Source organism: Lolium rigidum, chromosome 6, assembly GCF_022539505.1.
Source record: "Lolium rigidum isolate FL_2022 chromosome 6, APGP_CSIRO_Lrig_0.1, whole genome shotgun sequence".
Classification (NCBI taxonomy): domain Eukaryota; kingdom Viridiplantae; phylum Streptophyta; class Magnoliopsida; order Poales; family Poaceae; genus Lolium; species Lolium rigidum.
Window position 1 is genome coordinate 288,380,035 of NC_061513.1, and position 20,301 is coordinate 288,400,335.

At 46.3% G+C, this 20,301-nt stretch overlaps 1 protein-coding gene across 1 annotated transcript; it reads left to right on the plus strand.

Annotated features, from left to right (window-relative positions):
- The first annotated feature begins 15,326 nt into the window (after positions 1 to 15,326).
- LOC124664327 (LEAF RUST 10 DISEASE-RESISTANCE LOCUS RECEPTOR-LIKE PROTEIN KINASE-like 2.4) lies at positions 15,327 to 19,169 on the plus strand. The gene is made up of 4 exons (XM_047201871.1): positions 15,327 to 16,101; positions 17,537 to 17,572; positions 17,904 to 18,963; positions 19,064 to 19,169. Exons 1-4 carry the CDS (start codon positions 15,444 to 15,446, stop codon positions 19,167 to 19,169), a joined length of 1,860 nt encoding a protein of 619 aa, XP_047057827.1. The 5' UTR covers positions 15,327 to 15,443.
- Positions 19,170 to 20,301: the final 1,132 nt, after the last annotated feature.

Below are 20,301 nucleotides of genomic sequence, written 5' to 3' on the forward strand. Positions count from 1 at the left end.
GAAGAGCTAAAGATTGGTTGCTATCTCTCGCCTAAGAATAGTATTGATTCATGGACTAAATGCAAGGATGCTTTTATTGGTAGATATTATCCCCCTGCTAAAATTATATCTTTGAGGAGTAGCATAATGAATTTTAAAAAATTGGATAATGAACATGTTGCTCAAGCTTGGGAAAGAATGAAATCTTTGGTTAAAAATTGCCCAACCCATGGACTGACTACTTGGATGATCATCCAAATCTTCTATGCAGGACTAAATTTTTCTTCGCGGAATTTATTGGATTCAGCTGCTAGAGGTACCTTTATGTCCATCACTCTTGGTGAGGCAACAAAGCTCCTTGATAATATGATGGTTAATTACTCTGAATGGCACACGGAAAGAGCTCCACAAGGTAAGAAGGTAAATTCTGTTGAAGAATCCTCTTCCTTGAATGATAAGGTTGATGCTATTATGTCTATGCTTGTGAATGATAGGACTAATGTTGATCCTAATAATGTTCCATTAGCTTCATTGGTTGCCCAAGAAGAACATGTTGATGTGAACTTCATTAAAAATAATAATTTCAACAACAATGCTTATCTGAACAATTCTAGTAATAACTATAGGCCATATCCTTATAATAATGGTAACGGTTATGCTAATTCTTATGGGAATTCTTACAACAATAATAGGAATACACCCCCTGGACTTGAAGCTATGCTTAAAGAATTTATTAGTACACAAACTCGCCTTTAACAAATCTGTTGAGGAAAAGCTCAATAAAATTGATATTCTTGCTTCTAAGGTTGATAGTCTTGCCTCTGATGTTGATCTTTTGAAATCGAAATTTATGCCTAATAGGGATATTGAAAATAAAATTGTTACTACAGCAAATTCCATCCAAGTTAGAATTAATGAGAATATAAGATTAATGGCTGAACTCGCGTGCTAGGTGGGATAGAGAAGAAAATGAAAAACTAGCTAAAGAGAAAAATGTAGCTAAAGTTTGGACTATTACCACCACTAGCAATGCTAATGATTCACATGTTGCTGCACCTCCTACTATTAATGGTAAAATAATTGGTGTTGGCAATGTTTCTACTCCTAGTGCAAAGCGCGCAAAATTACCCGAAACTGCTAAAACTCGCTGAAACCGCATGTGATAAACCTGCTGAAATTTTTTCCAACCTTGAGGATGATAATCCCATTGCTTTAGATTGTAATGATTTAGATTTTGATGATTGCCACATCTCTGAAGTTATAAAGTTCTTACAAAAACTTGCTAAGAGTCCCAATGCTAGCACTGTAAACTTGGCTTTCACAAAACATATTACAAATGCTCTCATAAAAGCTAGAGAAGAGAAACTAAAACTTGAAACTTCTATTCCTAAAAAGCTAGAGGATGGTTGGGATCCCATCATTAAAATGAGAGTCAAAGATTTTGATTGTAATTCTTTATGTGATCTTGGTGCAAGTATTTCTGTTATGCCTAAGAAAGTCTATGATATGCTTGACTTGCCACCATTGAAAAACTGTTATCTGGATGTTAATCTCGCTGATAATGCTAAAAAGAAACCTTTGGGGAGAGTTGATAATGTGCATATTATGGTTAACAATAACCTTGTCCCCGTTGATTTTGTTGTCTTGGATATTGAATGCAATGCATCTTGCCCCATTATATTGGGAAGACCTTTTCTTCGAACCGTTGGTGCTACTATTGATATGAAGGAAGGTAATATTAAATATCAATTTCCTCTCAAGAAAGGTATGGAACAATTCCCTAGAAAGAGAATGAAGTTACCTTATGATTCTATTATTAGAACAAATTATGATGTTGATGCTTCATCTTTTGATGTTACTTGAGTCACACTTTCTGCGCCTAGCTGAAAGGCGTTAAAGAAAAGCGCTTATGGGAGACAACCAATGTTTTTACTACAGTATTTTTGTTTTATATTTGAGTCTTGGAAGTTGTTTACTACTGTAGCAACCTCTCCTTATCTTAGTTTTATGTTTTGTTGTGCCAAGTAAAGTCTTTGATAGTAAAGTAAGTACTAGATTTGGATTACTCGCACAGTTCCAGCATTTCTTTGTCGTCACGAATCTGGGTCTACCTCCCTGTAGGTAGCTCAGAAAATTAAGCCAATTTACGTGCATGATCCTCAGATATGTACGCAACTTTCATTCAATTTGGGAATTTTCATTTGAGCAAGTCTGGTACCCTAATAAAATCCATCTTTACGGACTGTTCTGTTTTGACAGATTCTGCCTTTTATTTCGCATTGCCTCTTTTGCTATGTTGGATGAATTTCTTTGATCCATTAATGTCCAGTAGCTTTATGAAATTTAAGAATGATTGTGTCACCTCTGAAGATGTTAATTTTTATTGTGCACTAACCCTCTAATGAGTTGTTTCGAGTTTGGTGTGGAGGAAGTTTTCAAGGATCAAGAGAGGAGTATGATGCAATATGATCAAGGAGAGTGAAAGCTCTAAGCTTGGGGATGCCCCGGTGGTTCACCCCCGCATATTCTAAGAAGACTCAAGCGTCTAAGCTTGGGGATGCCTTGGGCATCCCCTTCTTCATCGACAACATTATCAGGTTCCTCCCCTGAAACTATATTTTTATTCCATCACATCTTATGCACTTTGCTTGGAGCGTCGGTTTGTTTTTGTTTGAATAAAATGGATCCTAGCATTCACTTTGTGGGAGAGAGACACGCTTCGCTGTAGCATATGGACAAGTATGTCCTTAGGCTCTACTCATAGTATTCATGGCGAAGTTTCTTCTTCGTTAATTTGTTATATGGTTGGAATTGGAAAATACTACATGTAGTAATTCTAAAATGTCTTGGATAATTTGATACTTGGCAATTGCTATGCTCATGTTTAAGCTCTTGCATCATATACTTTGCACCCATTAATGAAGAAACACTTAGAGCTTGTTAATTTGGTTTGCATATTTGGTTTCTCTAGAGTCTAGATAACATCTAGTATTGAGTTTTGAACAACAAGGAAGACGGTGTAGAGTCTTATAATGTTTACAATATGACTTTTATGTGAGTTTTGCTGCACCGTTCATCCTTGTGTTTGTTTCAAATAACCTTGCTAGCCTAAACCTTGTATCGAGAGGGAATGCTTCTCATGCATCCAAAATCCTTGAGCCAACCACTATGCCATTTGTGTCGACCATACCTACCTACTACATGGTATTTATCCGTCATTCCAAAGTAAATTGCTTGAGTGCTACCTTTAAAATTCCACCATTCACCTTTACAATATATAGCTCATGGGACAAATAGCTTAAAAACTATTGTGGTATTGAATATGTACTTATGCACTTTATCTCTTATTAAGTTGCTTGTTGTGCGATAACCATGCTTCTGTGGACGCCATCAACTATTCTTTGTTGAATATCATGTGAGTTGCTATGCATGTCCGTCTTGTCTCGAAGTAAGAGAGATCTACCACCTTAATGGTTGGAGCATACATATTGTTAGAGAAGAACATTGGGCCGCTAACTAAAGCCATGAATCATGGTGGAAGTTTCAGCTTTGGACATATATCCTCAATCTCATATGAGAATAATAATTGTTGCCACATGCTTATGCATTAAAGAGGAGTCCATTATCCGTTGTCCATGTTGTCCCGGTATGGATGTCTAAGTTGAGAATAATCAAAAGCGAGAAATCCAAAATGCGAGCTTTCTCCTTAGACCTTTGTACAGGCGGCATGGAGGTACCCCATTGTGACACTTGGTTAAAACATGTGTATTGCGATGATCCGGTAGTCCAAGCTAATTAGGACAAGGTGCGGGCACTATTAGTATACTATGCATGATGCTTGCAACTTGTAAGATATAATTTACATAACTCATATGCTTTATTACTACCGTTGACAAAATTGTTTCATGTTTTCAAAATAAAAGCTCTAGCACAAATATAGCAATCGATGCTTTCCTCTTTGAAGGACCATTCTTTTTACTTTTATGTTGAGTCAGTTCACCTATCTCTCTCCACCTCAAGAAGCAAACACTTGTGTGAACTGTGCATTGATTCCTACATACTTGCATATTGCACTTGTTATATTACTCTATGTTGACAATTATCCATGAGATATACATGTTACAAGTTGAAAGCAACCGCTGAAACTTAATCTTCCTTTGTGTTTCTTCAATACCTTTACTTTGATTTATTGCTTTATGAGTTAACTCTTATGCAAGACTTATTGATGCTTGTCTTGAAGTACAATTCATGAAAAGTCTTTGCTTTATGATTCACTTGTTTACTCATGTCATTACCATTGTTTTGATCGCTGCATTCATTACATATGTTTACAAATAGTATGATCAAGGTTATGATGGCATGTCACTTCAGAAATTATCTTTGTTATCGTTTTACCTGCTCGGGACGAGCAGAACTAAGCTTGGGGATGCTGATACGTCTCCGACGTATTGATAATTTCTTATGTTCCATGCCCATATTATTGATGATACCTACATGTTTTATGCACACTTTATGTCATATTCGTGCATTTTCTGGAACTAACCTATTAACAAGATGCCGAAGAACCAGTTGCTGTTTTCTGCTGTTTTTGGTTTCAGAAATCCTAGTAACGAAATATTCTCGGAATTGGACGAAATCAAGACCCAGGGTCATATTTTACCACGAAGCTTCCGGAAGACCGAAGAGGAGTCGAAGTGGGGCCACGAGGGGCCGCCACCATAGGGCGGCGCGGCCCAGCCCTTGGCCGCGCCGACCTGTAGTGTGGGGCCCCCGTGTGGCCCCCCACGTTGCCCTTCCGCCTACTTAAAGCCTCCGTCGCGAAACCCCTGATGCGAAGAACCACGATACGGAAAACCTTCCAGAGACGCCGCCGCCGCCAATCCCATCTCGGGGGATTCGGAGATCTCCTCCGGCACCCTCGCCGGAGAGGGGATTCATCTCCCGGGAGGACTCTACACCGCCATGGTCGCCTCCGGAGTGATGAGTGAGTAGTTCACCCCTGGACTATGGGTCCATAGCAGTAGCTAGATGGTTGTCTTCTCCTCATTGTGCTTCATTGTTGGATCTTGTGAGCTGCCTAACATGATCAAGATCATCTATCCGTAATACTCTATGTTGTGTTTGTCGGGATCCGATGGATAGAGAATACCATGTTATGTTAATTATCAAGTTATTACATATGTGTTGTTTATGATCTTGCATGCTCTCCGTTATTAGTAGAGGCTCTGGCCAAGTTTTTGCTCTTAACTCCAAGAGGGAGTATTTATGCTCGATAGTGGGTTCATGCTCGCATTGACACTCGGGACGAGTGACGGAAAGTTCTAAGGTTGTGTTGTGCTCGTTGCCACTAGGAATAAAACATTGATGCTATGTCCGAGGATGTAGTTATTGATTACATTACGCACCATACTTAATGCAATTGTCCGTTGCTTTGCAACTTAATACCGGAAGGGGTTCGGATGATAACCTCGAAGGTGGACTTTTTAGGCATAGATGCAGTTGGATGGCGGTCTATGTACTTTGTCGTAATGCCCAATTAAATCTCACTATACTTATCATGACATGTATGTGCATTGTTATGCTCTCTCTATTTGTCAATTGCCCGACTGTAATTTGTTCACCCAACATGCTTTTATCTTATGGGAGAGACACCTCTAGTGAACTGTGGACCCCGGTCCATACTTTAATACTCGAAATACAAATCTGCTCGCAATACTTGTTCTACTCGTTTTCTCGCAAACAATCATCATCCACACTATACATCTAATCCTTTGTTACAGCAAGCCGGTGAGATTGACAACCTCACTCGTTTCGTTGGGGCAAAGTACTTTGGTTGTGTTGTGCAGGTTCCACGTTGGCGCCGGAATCCCTGGTGTTGCGCCGCACTACATCTCGCCGCCATCAACCTTCAACGTGCTTCTTGGCTCCTCCTGGTTCGATAAACCTTGATTTCTTTCTGATGGAAAACTTGCTGCTGTGCGCATCATACCTTCCTCTTGGGGTTCCCAACGAACGTGTGAGTTACACGCCATCAGCGTCTCAGCCGGAAAACTCCTTGGCTTCATCGTCTCTATCAGGGGCATTGAAGTTAACCTGGAGAAAATCAAGGCAATCTTGTGCATCAAAAGGCCAACTTGTCTTAAAAGATGTGCAGCGACTAACTGGTTGTGTCGCAGCAATCAGTAGGTTTGTTAGCCGTCTTGGCGAGAAGGCACTGCCCCTGTACAAGCTATTGAAAAAGACATACAAATTTGTTTGGGACGAGGCAGCAGATGCAGCGCTTCAAGGGTTGAAGGAAATACTCACCTCCCCACCCATCCTAGCAGCACCAGGAGAGTCAGAGCCTATGCTCCTTTACCTGGCAGCTACCAACAGAGTCATCAGCCTCGTCATCGTGGTGGAGCGACAGGAAGAAGGACACGGGTATGGAGTCCAAAGACCGCCTACTACATCGGCGAAGTGCCGACGGAATCCAAACAAAGATACCCTCACTTTCGAAGCTAGCCTATGGAGTATTCCCGGGCGGCAGGAAGCCGAGACACTACTTTCGGGAGCATCCGAGAATGGTCGTGAGCAAAGCTCCGCTGTCAACGATTCTCAATAACGCTGACGCAACAGGACGCACAGCAAAATGGGGCATTGAATTATCCGCCTTCGACATCAACTACAAAGCCAGGACCGCGGTCAAATCCCGAATCTTGGCAGATTTTGTTGCAGATTGGACAGAAGCTCCGGATACAAATCTGGAGCCGGAACCAGAGACATGGGTTATGCACTTCGATGGATCCAAGCAGCATCAAGGCTCAGGAGCCGGAGTCACCCTGAAGTCCCCCACCGGAGAAGAACTGCAGTACGTTTTGCAGATCCACTTCGAAGCTACAAACAACATGGCGGAATACGAGGCTCTACTACACGGACTGCGCATCGCTAAGGAGATAGGGATCAAGCACATTATTTGCTGCGGAGATTCCGACCTGAACCTGGAACGCCAAAAATTCCGTCATGGCGGCTTACAGAGATGAAGTTGACGAGATCGCCAAGTGCTTTCTCGGATACAAAGTCAAGTACGCCAGGAGAGACGACAACGCAGCGACAGACATGCTATCCAAGCTCGGATCCGGCAGAAAACCAATTCCGCCTGGTATTTTCCTGGAGCACCTGCGGATACCCTCGGTGAAGGGCGCTAACCCGGAGAACCCAGATGTGGCAGTATCTCCGGCTAGAGAAGTGATGGCTATCATTCCGGCCTGGTTGCAGCCTTTCCTGGACTACCTCATCGATCAAAAGTTGCCAGAGGACGAGGTCCTCGCACGACAGATCGTCAGATGAGCAAGATCCTACACAATAGTTGATGGACAGCTCTATAAAAGAAGTGCAACAGGGGTATTTCTCAAATGCGTCTCTAATCAAGATGGTATTGAGATACTCAGAGAGATCCATGCTGGGGATTGCGGGCATCATGCCGCTCCCATATCACTCGTTGCAAAAGCCTTTCGGCTTGGATTTTACTGGCTCACAGCTAAAGAAGATGCTGACAAGTTGGTAAAAACTTGCCGCGGTTGTCAATACTACGCTACTCAACCAAACGCTCCAGCCCAAGAGCTGAAGACCATCCCTATCACCTGGCCATTTGCGGTCTGGGGGCTTGATATGGTTGGTAAGCTAAAGAAATCATCTCCTGGCGGTTTTGAATACCTCCTGGTCGCTATTGATAAGTTCAGTAAATGGATCGAGGCAAAACCAGTGAGAAAAGTCGATGGTGCTACGACACTCAAATTCGTTTGCAGCCTCGTAACGAGATTCGGCATCCCGCACAGCATAATCACAGACAATGGCACGAACTTCGCGCAAGGAGAATTGAAGGATTATTGTCATGACGTTGGGATCCAGCTAGACCTGGCATCCGTGGCTCATCCACAGTCCAATGGTCAGGTCGAAAGAGCCAACGGACTCCTTTTATCCGGAATCAAACCACGCCTTGAAGAACCGCTGCGTCGCGCAGCCGGAGCCTGGGCTGAGGAGCTGGACTCCGTCCTGTGGAGTTTACGAACTACCCCCAACAGGTCAACAGGATTCACTCCGTTTTTCCTGGTATACGGATCCGAAGCTGTCCTCCCTTCCGACATCATCCATGATTCACCGCGAGTCTCCGCCTACAATGAAGAAACTGCTGATGAGGCCAGACAGCTATCTGTGGACTTGATCGAAGAAGCTCGGAATTTAGCAGACCAACGTTCCACCATTTACCAGCAAAAGCTCCGACGCTATCATAGTCGTCGAGTCCGGAATCGCTCGTTCATGACCGGAGACTTGGTCCTCCGCCTTCGCCAAGTGAAAGATCATAAGTTGCAATCTCCATGGGAAGGACCCTTCGTCGTTAGCAAAGTGCTTCACAACGGATCGTACTACCTCGTCGATTTCCGAGAGCTAAAAGATAGACCTGCCAATTGGCACCGGAAACGCAAACGGGAGGATCCGGATGACATCTACGATGAAACAGAACGTCCTTGGAACATTGCACAGCTACGTCCTTTCCACACTTAGCGTAGAATTACATACTTTGTAACAATATTATACATGATCAATGAAATAAAGGTTTTGGTTCACTCTATGAGTCATTTACCTCCTTTACTTGTTCATTTTTAGATCGTGTACGTTTTCCGACTAAAACCGCAGAGCTGGATATTTCCGCCTAGGCGTGTATGAAAGTTGTGATTTTCAAAAATCGTCCCTTAGGACGTAAGCTTAAGTTTTCTGGTGGAAATGTTTTTTTGTTGCGAATTCGTGGATTCCTAGTAGCGATTTCCGGCACCTTGGCTGGGGGCTTGTTTCCGCGGTTATTGACGGATTGCCATTGGGCTTCGTCGCCGCTGGCGAGCGTTTCCGGCTAAAGGTCTTCCGGCTCGCGGAAGGTCAATCGAGTAAACCGGAAAACATCAAAATCAGCACTTGCTTTCAAACCCAACGAAACATGCAGATAATATTAAACGGATAGCAGGATAAATGTTCTCCGCCCGTGCATAACATGTTTTCGTCCCTAGCTACTTAAGAATTTAAGTTATTCATTACAAACCCACTCCGGGGCCAAAAGTGATGCATCAGTTTTCATTGTTTCACAGGTTCTCGGAGGATTGCTCTTCATCAGAAGTTGTGTAGGCGGAGCCGTCGTCCGAGCCATCGCCTGAGCCGTCGCCATCGAAGTCGGAGCCTTCCTCGTCACGGTCGGCGCTTGACCCGGAGCCTTCCTCGTCGCCTTCCTCGGCAGCCTCCTCTCCCTCTTCCTCCGGGTCGGAAAAGCCTTCGGGAATATCATGCTTGTTGTACCAGAACGAGTGGTTAACTCGTCCAACAAACAGGCGATCAAATCCCATGGCTTCCGCGAGGAGATGTCTCATGGTGGTACCCTTGGGGGCTCCGCGTGCGACGTCTGCATATTTCATGGTGGGGAAGTGCGCCTTGCAGGTGGCTAGCACGAGGGCAGCAACTCCGCGAGATGAAGACTCCTGCCAATCCTTGATGAGTTCCAGCACGTTCTTCATGAGATTTGTCATGCGGTCAATAACCGTTGTCTTGGCTCTCTTCAGGTTCAGTGGACTTGGCAATTCCGCGACATGCTTCGATGAGATCCTCGATTGAGGTCCGCGCTTCATCATATGCCTCAGTCCTTTTGAGGGTTGACTCTTTGGTCCATTCAAAACCAAGGCTTGCTGCAAAGTAAAAAGGATCAGTTTCTTCCGCGGACAGAGACAATTTTGAGGAAGCCGGAGTTAAAACAATAACAAAAAGGGTCCTTACGGAAGATCATCTTGTCAATGGCCTCCGCCTCCGCCTCCTGGCTCTTGTTCTTGGCCACCAGGTGGTCACCCTGTGATGGCTCTTCTTGAGTTTTTCAGCCAGTTCCGCCATTTCGCGGGAATGTTTCTCCGAGAGCTCCTTCTTCTCTTTGGTTTCCTTCTCGGAGGACTCTTTCAAGAAGTTCTTCAGAGTTTCATTCTCCGCCTCCAATACTTGGATCTTGGCGGACAAGGCGTCGATGGTGGGGCGCTTGTCAGTTTCTTCTGAAGACAGAAAATCCCACAAGTTATACATTATGGTTGTTCATACAGTACAAATTTAACCAGCTCGGATTTCTCACCTTTCAAACGGGTCTCCAAGCGGAGCACAGCTTGACGACTATTCTCAGCAGTCTGGCGCAACCCTTCTATTTCCGTCATCTGCTCCAGCACGTGGACGCGCAGGTCTTCGTGCAGCTTCCGCGTGCTCTGAGACACAGAAGAGGATTTAGCCGGAAATTCAAAATTCTGGGGGCTGGCAAGGAGTTCAAAGTTTTTGATCGAGAAAATTTTAAATTTCCATCTAAGACTAATGTTGAGAGAAGCATTGGCTAACACATGTTACACGGAAGAATGTCTGAACCAATGCTTGGGGGCTAGTGTTACCTGGCGCACCTCCTTATGCTTAGCGAAGAAGACCTTGAGATCACTCTCGAGGTCGGAGAGCTCCTTCATTTCCGTGTCTGCAGGCCCCCACACCTTCTCCATCATGTCGGAAACTTTCGCGTGGCGTTGGGAAAGGGTAAGCTTTTGCAGAGACGGAGTAGGTTGAGGGTCAGCTTGGAGCGTGCTGGTAGCATGAATCAGCTGCACTTTTTGCTCATACTGCTCAGGTGTAGGTTCGGCGGAGGTGGCAGCTTGGTTGCTCGGGCGGAGGCGTAGACGAAGACGCGCCCTTCCCGGAACCACCGTGGCCAATCGGGTCTTCGTGAAGGTCATCGATATTAATGACGTCCTTGGGATCCGGTTTGGTGGCGAAGGAAGCCTTGGGCGGAACTTCGACTTCCGGTGTGATCGGTATGGAAGCCGGAGACGGCTTCGTCCTCTTCTTGGGGGCCTTAGGGGCCTTGGGGGGCTGGCTTCCGGAACTTCTGTCACGAAAAGAAAAGAGCGTTATGATTAAGTATATGCTGATTCACGATGGCGGAAGGATTCCCTTCGGAAATTTAGCACTTACCCGGATGGTCTGAAAAAATGGTGGATTTCTGGTTGGGCTCGGTTGCTCGGGTCGATGAGTTTGAGGCGCTTTTCCTCCGCCTCCGCCTTGCGAGTTGCCACGGTGCTGAGCGTGTCGCGGGCACGTTTGGCTGAAGGACTGGAGGGGTCAGCCCTCTTCCTCTTGGATGGGCGCGGTGCTTCAGGGGCTTCCGCCTCCGATGCGGCCTCCGGGTCAGTAGTGCCCGTGTGAGGAACCCGGAGGAGAGTTCCGAGATCGCCTTCCTCGAGGGCTTCGAGCTTTGTTGCAGAGCCAATACTTAGTCAAGTTACAGACTACAAATAAAATAACAAGTTAAGACGCGATAACATACCGCGATGCCGGAGCCGTTAGTGTGGATGTCCTTGTTACACACGTGAACGTGGAGATCACGCTGAATCTTGATTAACAGTCGGATCCGCTTGTCGATGGCATCGGCGGAGAGGTTGTCCTTGGACGCACGCATAGGATCGTCGCGCCCGTGTACTGGAACATCAGGCGGTCCCTGTGTTGAAGAGGTTGGATCCGCTTGGTAAACCAGGACATGGTAAGATCCTTCCCCGTCAGACCCTCCTCCGTCGCCTTGCGCATCCGCCTAACCATTCGAGTCGGCCGAGGCGACTCGGAGAGATGAGGACATTGCGTCCAGGCCGGATTCTCGCCGGCGTAGCTGTTCTTGAAAGGCGGCAGCACCTTCTCGCTCGGCGGGTCGGAGACGTCCTTCAGATAGAAGAAACCCCCTGACCAGTATCGCGCGGATTCGTGACGATCGGTTGGAGGGTAGACGCGGCCGGGGCGGAGCATAAAAGTGATTGATCCGTAGGTAGCCAGCTCGGAAGCTTTGGGAATCTTCTCCTTTTTCACGGAGAAGTAGTACTAGAACAGAGCGAGGTCAGGAGCTACCCGGAGATGACCCTCGCAGAGCGTCACGTGGTTGCTGATCGCCAAGACAGAATTCGGGGAAATATTGTGGGGCTGGAGCCCATAGGTCTTCAAGATTTCTGAAAAGAAATCAGATGGCGGGAAGGAGAATCCGCGCTCCACTAGCGCCTTCGTCACCACCATCTCTCCGTCTTCGGGAGCTGGAGTGGGGGCGCCCGGAAGTGTCCGCCAGGATCCGGGTTTAATGAAGCCCTCCGCCTCGAGGTTGGAGAGCTCCGCGTCGGTGGTGGTGCAGGGCCACCATTTGCCCTTAGACTCATTGTCTCGTTGACGAGCCTTGGACTTCTTGGAGGCTGCCTCCTCCGCTTTCTTTTCCATTCGCTCTGCGCCCGTGATGTCTTCCGGGTTAGCAGAGGTGCCCTCGATATTTTTGCCGGAATCCTTTGTGGACTCCAGCCGAACTGGGACAAGTGGAGGAGGGGCGGAGGAGATAGGCGTCACCATGATTGGCTCGGAGGATGGAGGCGGAGTTGCAGAAGACATCTGAAGAAAAAAGAAGCGGTGGCGGAAAGCGTAATGTTAGCCGGATCCATGTCGTCTTCCTAAGCATCATCTCTGTCAACTACGGCGAAAGACTGAAGCTTGAGAACTCACCGTAATGGATTCCGCGGTGGTCGGAGTCGCCGGCGACGAGGATTTCGTGCGGTGGCTCGCCGAAGTTAAGAACTTGATGAACTGCACGGTGGTGAAATCACTCCGGCGAAACTCCGGCGAGTTTTCCGGCAGACTCCGGCACGGCGGAGGAGGAGCTCGTGGGCGGCGCTTCGCTGAGAGGTGAAAGAGGGGGTGAATGGAAAGGTTAGGGTTGACGGTGGATATTTATAGGCCGCGGGGAGGAGATTCGTGCTCCGCATCCTGTGGTCGGAACGCAAGCGTCGCACCGTTGGATGCGCGACACGTGTCCAAACCCTAAACGGTAAAAATGGCTGAGGATAAGTTACCGCTCAAATCGCGCGAAAATGGCGCCAAAATTGGCGGAACCGTTTGATTCTCTTAAGATTCCGGGTATACAGCGCGAAGATAAGCAGTTCTCATTCGCCAGCAGGGAAGTAACTCGGAGACATGTTTTGAACTGTCGATGGGTGAAGTCCCGCAGGATGGGAAGGTTTTCCGACTAAAAGTTGGGAAAAAAGAAGTTGGAGTTCTACAAGTTTCTCCGCGTTACCAACATTGCCGGAGACCATAAGGTGCTAGCAAGGCGGAAACGGAAGGTGAAACTCGGAGAACTCTGGGGGCTACTGTTGTGGGTATACTTCATAGGTGTACCATCGACAGTGCCTAGATCCGGCAAGCCCGGGTGGCCCATAGATGGTGATGAGGCATGTGGCCCATCGGGCGGCCCAGTTGCTGTTGATCATTAAGGATGAAGTCCGGCCCAGGATCAATAAGCCGGATTCGCACCGACATTTGGAGGAACCCGGATCCGTGGAGGCACATGAGGAACCCGGATCCAGTACGACGTATATGGAAGGCGGATCCGTGACGTACATGGCAAGACATTGTACCGTAGTTAGGCAATCTGTAATCCGGCTAGGACTCTCCATGTAAACCCTAGATCCGTGCGCCTTTATAAGCCGGATCCCGGGAGCCCTAGAGGCACAACCACAACTCATTGTAACAACGCGAAAGCGCCCGGATAATTCCAGACAAGCAGCAGTAGGCCCTGTCATCGTGCATGTGTTCCGAAGCTGGGTAAATCGCGTACCACCATCCCGTGTGCACTCCGCCCTATGGACCCTACTTCTTCTCCCCCTCGTGAGGATCCCTCCTCCGAGGTACCGTCGATTAGGCGACGACAGCTGCCGCCTCGGATCCCGAGCCCCCACCAGGGAAGCCGTCGGACAAGTCCGCCTGCGAAGGGGAAGCTCGTCGTGCCGCCGCCTCGGTCATGGCAAACCTCGCGCGGAGATCCTCCATCTAGCAACTCGGCAGCGTGTCTGGGGCGGCGAGCCTGGGGAGAGAGGGGGGAGGAGGGCGGCGGCACAGGGTTAGGGTTTTGCCTCCCCGGTTGCCTGGAGGAGGCGACGCGAGGAGCGAACCGGTTGAGAGTGAACTTCCTTCGGACTGGTACAGGCACCTCGCAGTAGTCGTTCTATTATACGAGGATGAATTGATCTTGTAGACCAGGTTCAGACTGTCCTAAACCTGGATGATTCTATCTGAACTTCCGTCCACGGCAGCCATCAGTGCGCAGGTTCAAGGTAACAAACATTGTCAAGGAAGGACAGGAACCCAACAGAAATATGCCATGCTCATCACGCACCATAGCTCCAGCTCCAATTCTCCGGAGACCCCAAGTTCAGAGCTGCATAAAAATTCACCATAACCAGGTCCAGGCGGTGGAGGTCACTTTGGAATATAAGCTGGAGGATCACACCTTGTAGAAGGATATGTTTTGAAAGAGTTGCAGGATCATATTTAACATAGGCATGCGTCTTCTCCACACAGAGATTGTATATATAATACGTAGTATTCAACAATCAATAAAGCTCTATCTTAACACATGAAAAAAATAATATCAAAATAGTGTAATCGAATACAACACCACCACAAAGAATGAACAAGGCACCACGACATTTTGCAGATTGTTTTTGCGACTTTATGTATCATGATGTCCACACTAAGTCAATCGAAAATCCACTGCTGGCAATCACATCCAAGCGCACCTCGAGACTTCTCCACTGGATTCTGCTGAACACTCTGAAAAGTCTGAAGACCATTTCCAGGACGTGTGGACCAAGGTAGCCAGCACTCTGCCCACTAGGCACTGTATTCTCTCTTCTATCTCCTCACACCACATGATCACCGCTGCAACAAATTCCAAATCTTACATCGCCGTTTCTGCTCCTGGTGGTGACTACCTCGGTACATCTCTTCTCCTCCTGGTGGTGAGACAAACCACCCATGCACGCTCTGGTTGAAGAGCCCTGCCATCCGCCTGGGATAACTGCAATTATCTAGATGAAAGTTAAAGTGCAGGTAATGGGCAAATCGTGGAGTTCACCAAGTACCAGCACATACAGACTAAATAATAAATGGCTCCCTCTCCAGAAACATTGTATGAAGAGTATTCAGTAGTCAACAAAGTTATCTCTTCCGACGAAAAGAAACATTGAATTAATGCGCCCACAACAACAACACCACACAAAAGTGTTTGCAAATGGTTTCTGTTGTAATATTACGTGCCATGGTACTGCTGGGGAGAAGTACATTCAGTTAATGGAATTCCACTATAGGCAGTCACATCCAATCGCTCTGTGGAGACTTGGTCCACTGGGATTCTGCCAAACTGACTAAAAATCATCCCAGAAGCAGTCAACAAGCTAGTCTTTTGGCCACCGTGTGAAACTCGTCTCACAGGATTTGTGCACCAAGAAGCCTAGTGCCCCGACTCACTAGCAGAGTATTCTTATTCTCTCTTACTTCCATCTTCCGAAACCGTCCAGGGTGCAGCACCCCGCTCAATAACAAAAAATTCCAAATCCTGTGCTGCCATGTCTCCAAGCTGCTGCCTCTTCTGGGCCTGGTGGGTATCGCTGATGCTGGCCGTTGGGGCGGCTGAGGAGCACACGGAAGGCTGCTCGGCTATGAGCTGTGGCAACCTCACCATCTCTGACCCATTCTGGCTCTCTGATTGGCAGACGGGAAGATCATGTGGTTCCCCGGACTTCGAAATCACCTGCCTTAACAACACTCCAGTTCTACCAAGCTCTATACCCTTCAGTGTCGGATTCATGATCATGGACATCTCTTACGAGGAAGAGAGTTTGCGCGTTGTGGATATCTGCAAGCAGAAACTGTTGCAAGCGTCCAACAGCTGCCAAGGAACAGGCTGGAACACCTCCGACAAGCTGGGCATCCCGTTTAAGATCGACCCCATCAACCTGAACCTTGTCATGTACAACTGCACAGCGGCTGCCGTGGCACGTCGGAACGGAGAGCTGGAGCAGACAAGAATGAGGTGTGGGAATGAGAGCCAGGTGTTTGTCCGCACGGAAGGGAGTTACGATGAGACAAGGGCTATCGAGGGCTGTGACAGTCCCGTAGTCGTGCCGGTGCTGGGTGGTGCAAACGGCGAGGTGATCACAAGCGACTACGAGCAGCTCATCGGCGGCGGCTTCCTCTTGAAATGGCAGCGTGCACCTGTCAGTGGTAAGTTCAGTCATCAAATTGTTTTGTTTGTTCACTTAGCATTCTAATACTAAACTATAAATAAGAAATGCACATATCTTTTGTGGATCAAGCTCGAGGAGCTTGGAAGGATGGAAGAAATTTTTTCACTGAACTACTTGAACTTCATAAAATTTATTTATGGAACAAGAGAGGCTTTGGTGGGCAACTTCGATAAGCTACTTCCCACCTTTAGGAATCAATCATGTTCTTTCTCTCCTACTAGAAATAGGCTTTCGTCCTCACTTTATAAATAATGCCCATGGCCGAAGAGCTAAACAATGATTTATAAATAAATCCCACGGCTGAACCAATACAAAGTGATGAGAAAAACCTATTACAAAGCGAATCAGAGATAAATAAGAAAGAACATCGAAAACCAAACTTGTCACTGAAGACCGAGACTTGGGGGGACCGGAGCTCCACGATGATGCCGCCAAGAGGGTGACAGCGCGCTGCATCGCTGTCATTGAGACCAAGACAGTCAAAGGTTTTCACCTGTAGCCCACACGGTGCGCTGAGTCACCTGCGCAGTCCACCTTCCGAGGCTGCCACATCCGCATCCAAGATTTCCCGCCCATGACGTGGCACATGCCACGCCGGCAAATCCACTAGAGCGGGCTAGGAAGGTCCGAGCTAGCCAACCAGCCCTTGGACGACGGGGGCTTAACAGGCAGGACCAGCGTCCACCGGCCAAGCCCACAAAACCTGAAAGAACAACTACTATGCAAACGCTAGATCTAGGCCCCTGGCCTGAATCCGACATGCTAGCCACACTGTACCCGGGGAGGATGGGGGGGGGGGGGGCATGAAACCCACGCATGGCCAGCTCTGCCAGACACCGTCCCTGTGCTTCTCCGCCGTCCCAAACCTCGTCACCTCCAGCTTCGGTGAGGGGCGCCACCCTAGCACCCCACCGCGGCATGCCAGACAAGATCTCCGCAGCTCTAGTGCACCGCCGACCCTCGGGCAGGTGCACATAGCCGACAGCCAGATGTGAGTTCTAGCATAGTCCGCCGGACCTAGAGCGGGCCCGAATGCGCCTGCAAGCCCCCGACGCAGGGATTTCCTACTGCTGCCCCCCACCCACAGCCTTCGTCAGCCAGCTAGAGCCATAGTGTACTATCAACACAATGACATCGAAACACATACTTATAATTCATTTTGATGAGATTGTAACTTGAAATTTGTTTTGGCAAACCTCCATTTGAGCTACATTGTTGTTCAATACCTCAATCAAACAAAAGCCCCAATATTCCATGTTCTATTGTTCTTCATTATTTTGCAATGTGTTTTTTCCATATCATAGAATATTGAAGATTCATATACTTACACCTTTCTTTCTTTTGGAAAAACAACCAATATAATACTATTGAACAATATAGTTTTTACTAATAAATTATATGTCATATTACAGGTAGTAAGTGGGCCTTCACGAAGATCATGTTAATAGGTATGTTAAAACATTTTCTATCTTTTTGTATGGAATGATTTAAATATTAGTAGTTCAGTAATAGTATTTTTCTATGATGAAATGCTAACTTTAAAATTTATCTTGTCAGTAGTCACTGAAAAATGGTTCTAAAATTTAAAACTGTAACAAGAAACTCTCATTTCTGCATAATGCATGACTGGGCAACTTATGGTCTTTAGCTTGTTGGTACTATTACCACAATCAACTCTTCAAAAAAGAGAAAGTTAAACTATTGATCATCTTTGTAATCATAATGAATGTATAATAACTTCTGATTTACAAAAGGAAATAACATGTGCTTCCATCTCAGCTTTGACATCAGCAGGTGCAACCTTGCTCTTTACATGTATTTATTTCCTAACATGGCATAAAAAGGGCAAGCGACAATGGTTTCTCAAGAAGACTAGCAGCAACAATGAAAAGAATTATGAGGCCATGATAGTATCTTATGGATCCCTAGCTCCAAAAAGATACATGTACTCAAAGGTAATGAAGATAACGTCTTCTCGCAGTGATCAGCTTGGAAGAGGTGGTTATGGTGTGGTTTACAAAGGAAGACTACATGATGGTCGTTTGGTTGCTGTAAAATTCTTGCATGACTGCAAAGGAAATGGCGATGAGTTTGTGAATGAGGTTATGAGCATTGGCAGGACCTCTCACGTTAATATTGTTAGCTTATTTGGGTTTTGTTTGGAGGGATCGAAACGAGCTCTTATATATGAGTACATGTCCAACGGTTCCTTGGATAAGTACATTTACTCAGGGAACCCAAAAGAAACTTTAGGATGGGAGAGGCTTTATGCGATAGCAATTGGGATTGCTCGTGGCCTAGAATACTTGCACCATGGCTGTAATGCTCGGATTGTTCATTTCGATATCAAGCCTCAGAATATCCTTCTAGACAAGGATTTTACCCCAAAGATTGCTGATTTTGGTCTAGCTAAATTGTGTCATGCAAATGAGAGCAAGCTTTCGATGACTGGTCCTAGAGGAACAATTGGATTCATCGCTCCAGAAGTTCACTATCGAACCTTTGGTGTGGTTTCAACAAAGTCAGATGTTTATAGTTATGGAATGATGTTGCTAGAGATGGTTGGGGGAAGGAAAAATGTGAACTCAATTGCTGAAAATTCCAGCAAACAATATTTTCCAGACTGGATTTATGACCACTTTGCAGAAGATGATGGATTCCAAGCATGTGATGTCACAAGTGAAATTGAGGAAATGGCAAAAAAGATGACCTTCATTGGCTTGTGGTGCATACAAATACTACCCATTTATCGCCCTACAATAGCCAAAGTTTTAGAAATGTTCGAGAGAAGCTTAGATGAAATGGAGATGCCACCAAAGCAAAACTTTTGTGAACTACTGTAAGATATTTATGAACCTTATTTAAGTTTTTCTTTAGTGAAGTTATTCTGCAAAGATATTTTTAAATAACTTGACCTACATCTTTATGTCTCATTCCAGTGAAGATTCAGCTCAGAATATGAGCATACAAAGTGCAAGTTCTACCAGTCCTGAAGACATAAGCCTTGTGAATTCAAAAAACCTTGAAGAGTTGCCAAGTCATTGAGAAGGTTGGCTCTATGTGCTAGATTCAGAAATTAGACAAAAGTAATGAAACTCAACTTTGTATCGTAAAATAAATTCCATGGAATGTACGGATTAAATTGAGGTTGGCTTTATGTGGAAGAAACAAGCTCGGATGAATATGTCTTTAAAGTTCCATTAATCATGTAAAGATTAATTTTTCACGAATTCCCACCATTGTTATTGGGAAAGGGTGCAAAGAAGAAGAGGTATGATGTGATACCTTTTTGTTCATCATAGATAGGATTATAGGAGTAGTGGTGGTGAAACTGGAAGGTGCCGATTCTCTTGAATAAATAGTTAGTTTTGTCAAAAAGTTAACACTGGCTTCCGTTCAGAAGTAGTATGTCACCGACTCAAGAGGAAACTGAAAAGGGGGGCAACAACAGCTACTAAATAATGTTTCGACTTTTAGAACACCAGCCATGATTCTAACACATGATCACCGATTCACACGGGTGGTACCCACAGCCATTAGAGATTACTGTATTGGCTATTTAGTATGGATCAAAACGGGAGGAAAACCCAATCCTAGACAACTACTGTTTAAAATACCAGCCATGATTGTAACAGTCACCAATTTACATGGTGACAACTGAAGCTGTTCTAAGATTACTGCATTTTATTCGAAGTTACGGACCAGCAGCAGGGACGGGGATTACTTGATGTTCATGTGAGCTTGGCGTGCTAAGTCCCAAAAGGCAAACGTGGTCAGATTCTTATGCCACAGGACTTTCACTGACAGAAATCTAGCTAAATACCTAATGAACTTCATCTAGGCTGTAACAATGTGCATTAGTGTATCAATCACATTTTTACATAGATGGGAATTCCTATTGGGCAAAATAATCTTGGAAGCTGAAGGCGGAAACTTACTTGCTCCTCCTCTGAACATGTTCGTCGCGACCACCCAAGCAAACAGCGCTGCCTCTTTGCTCCCATAGCTGGAGACGGCCGCGGCGCCGAGCAGGTCCCCGGGGTAGGAGGCTAGCGGTTGCTCGGCCATTCCTCCCGTAGCTGGAGCCGGCGGCGGCGGTAGGAGCGGGGAATCGGGGGCATCACAGGCGGCGGCGTAACGTGATCCACACCAAACAAAGGCGGCAGGCTTGGGCTAT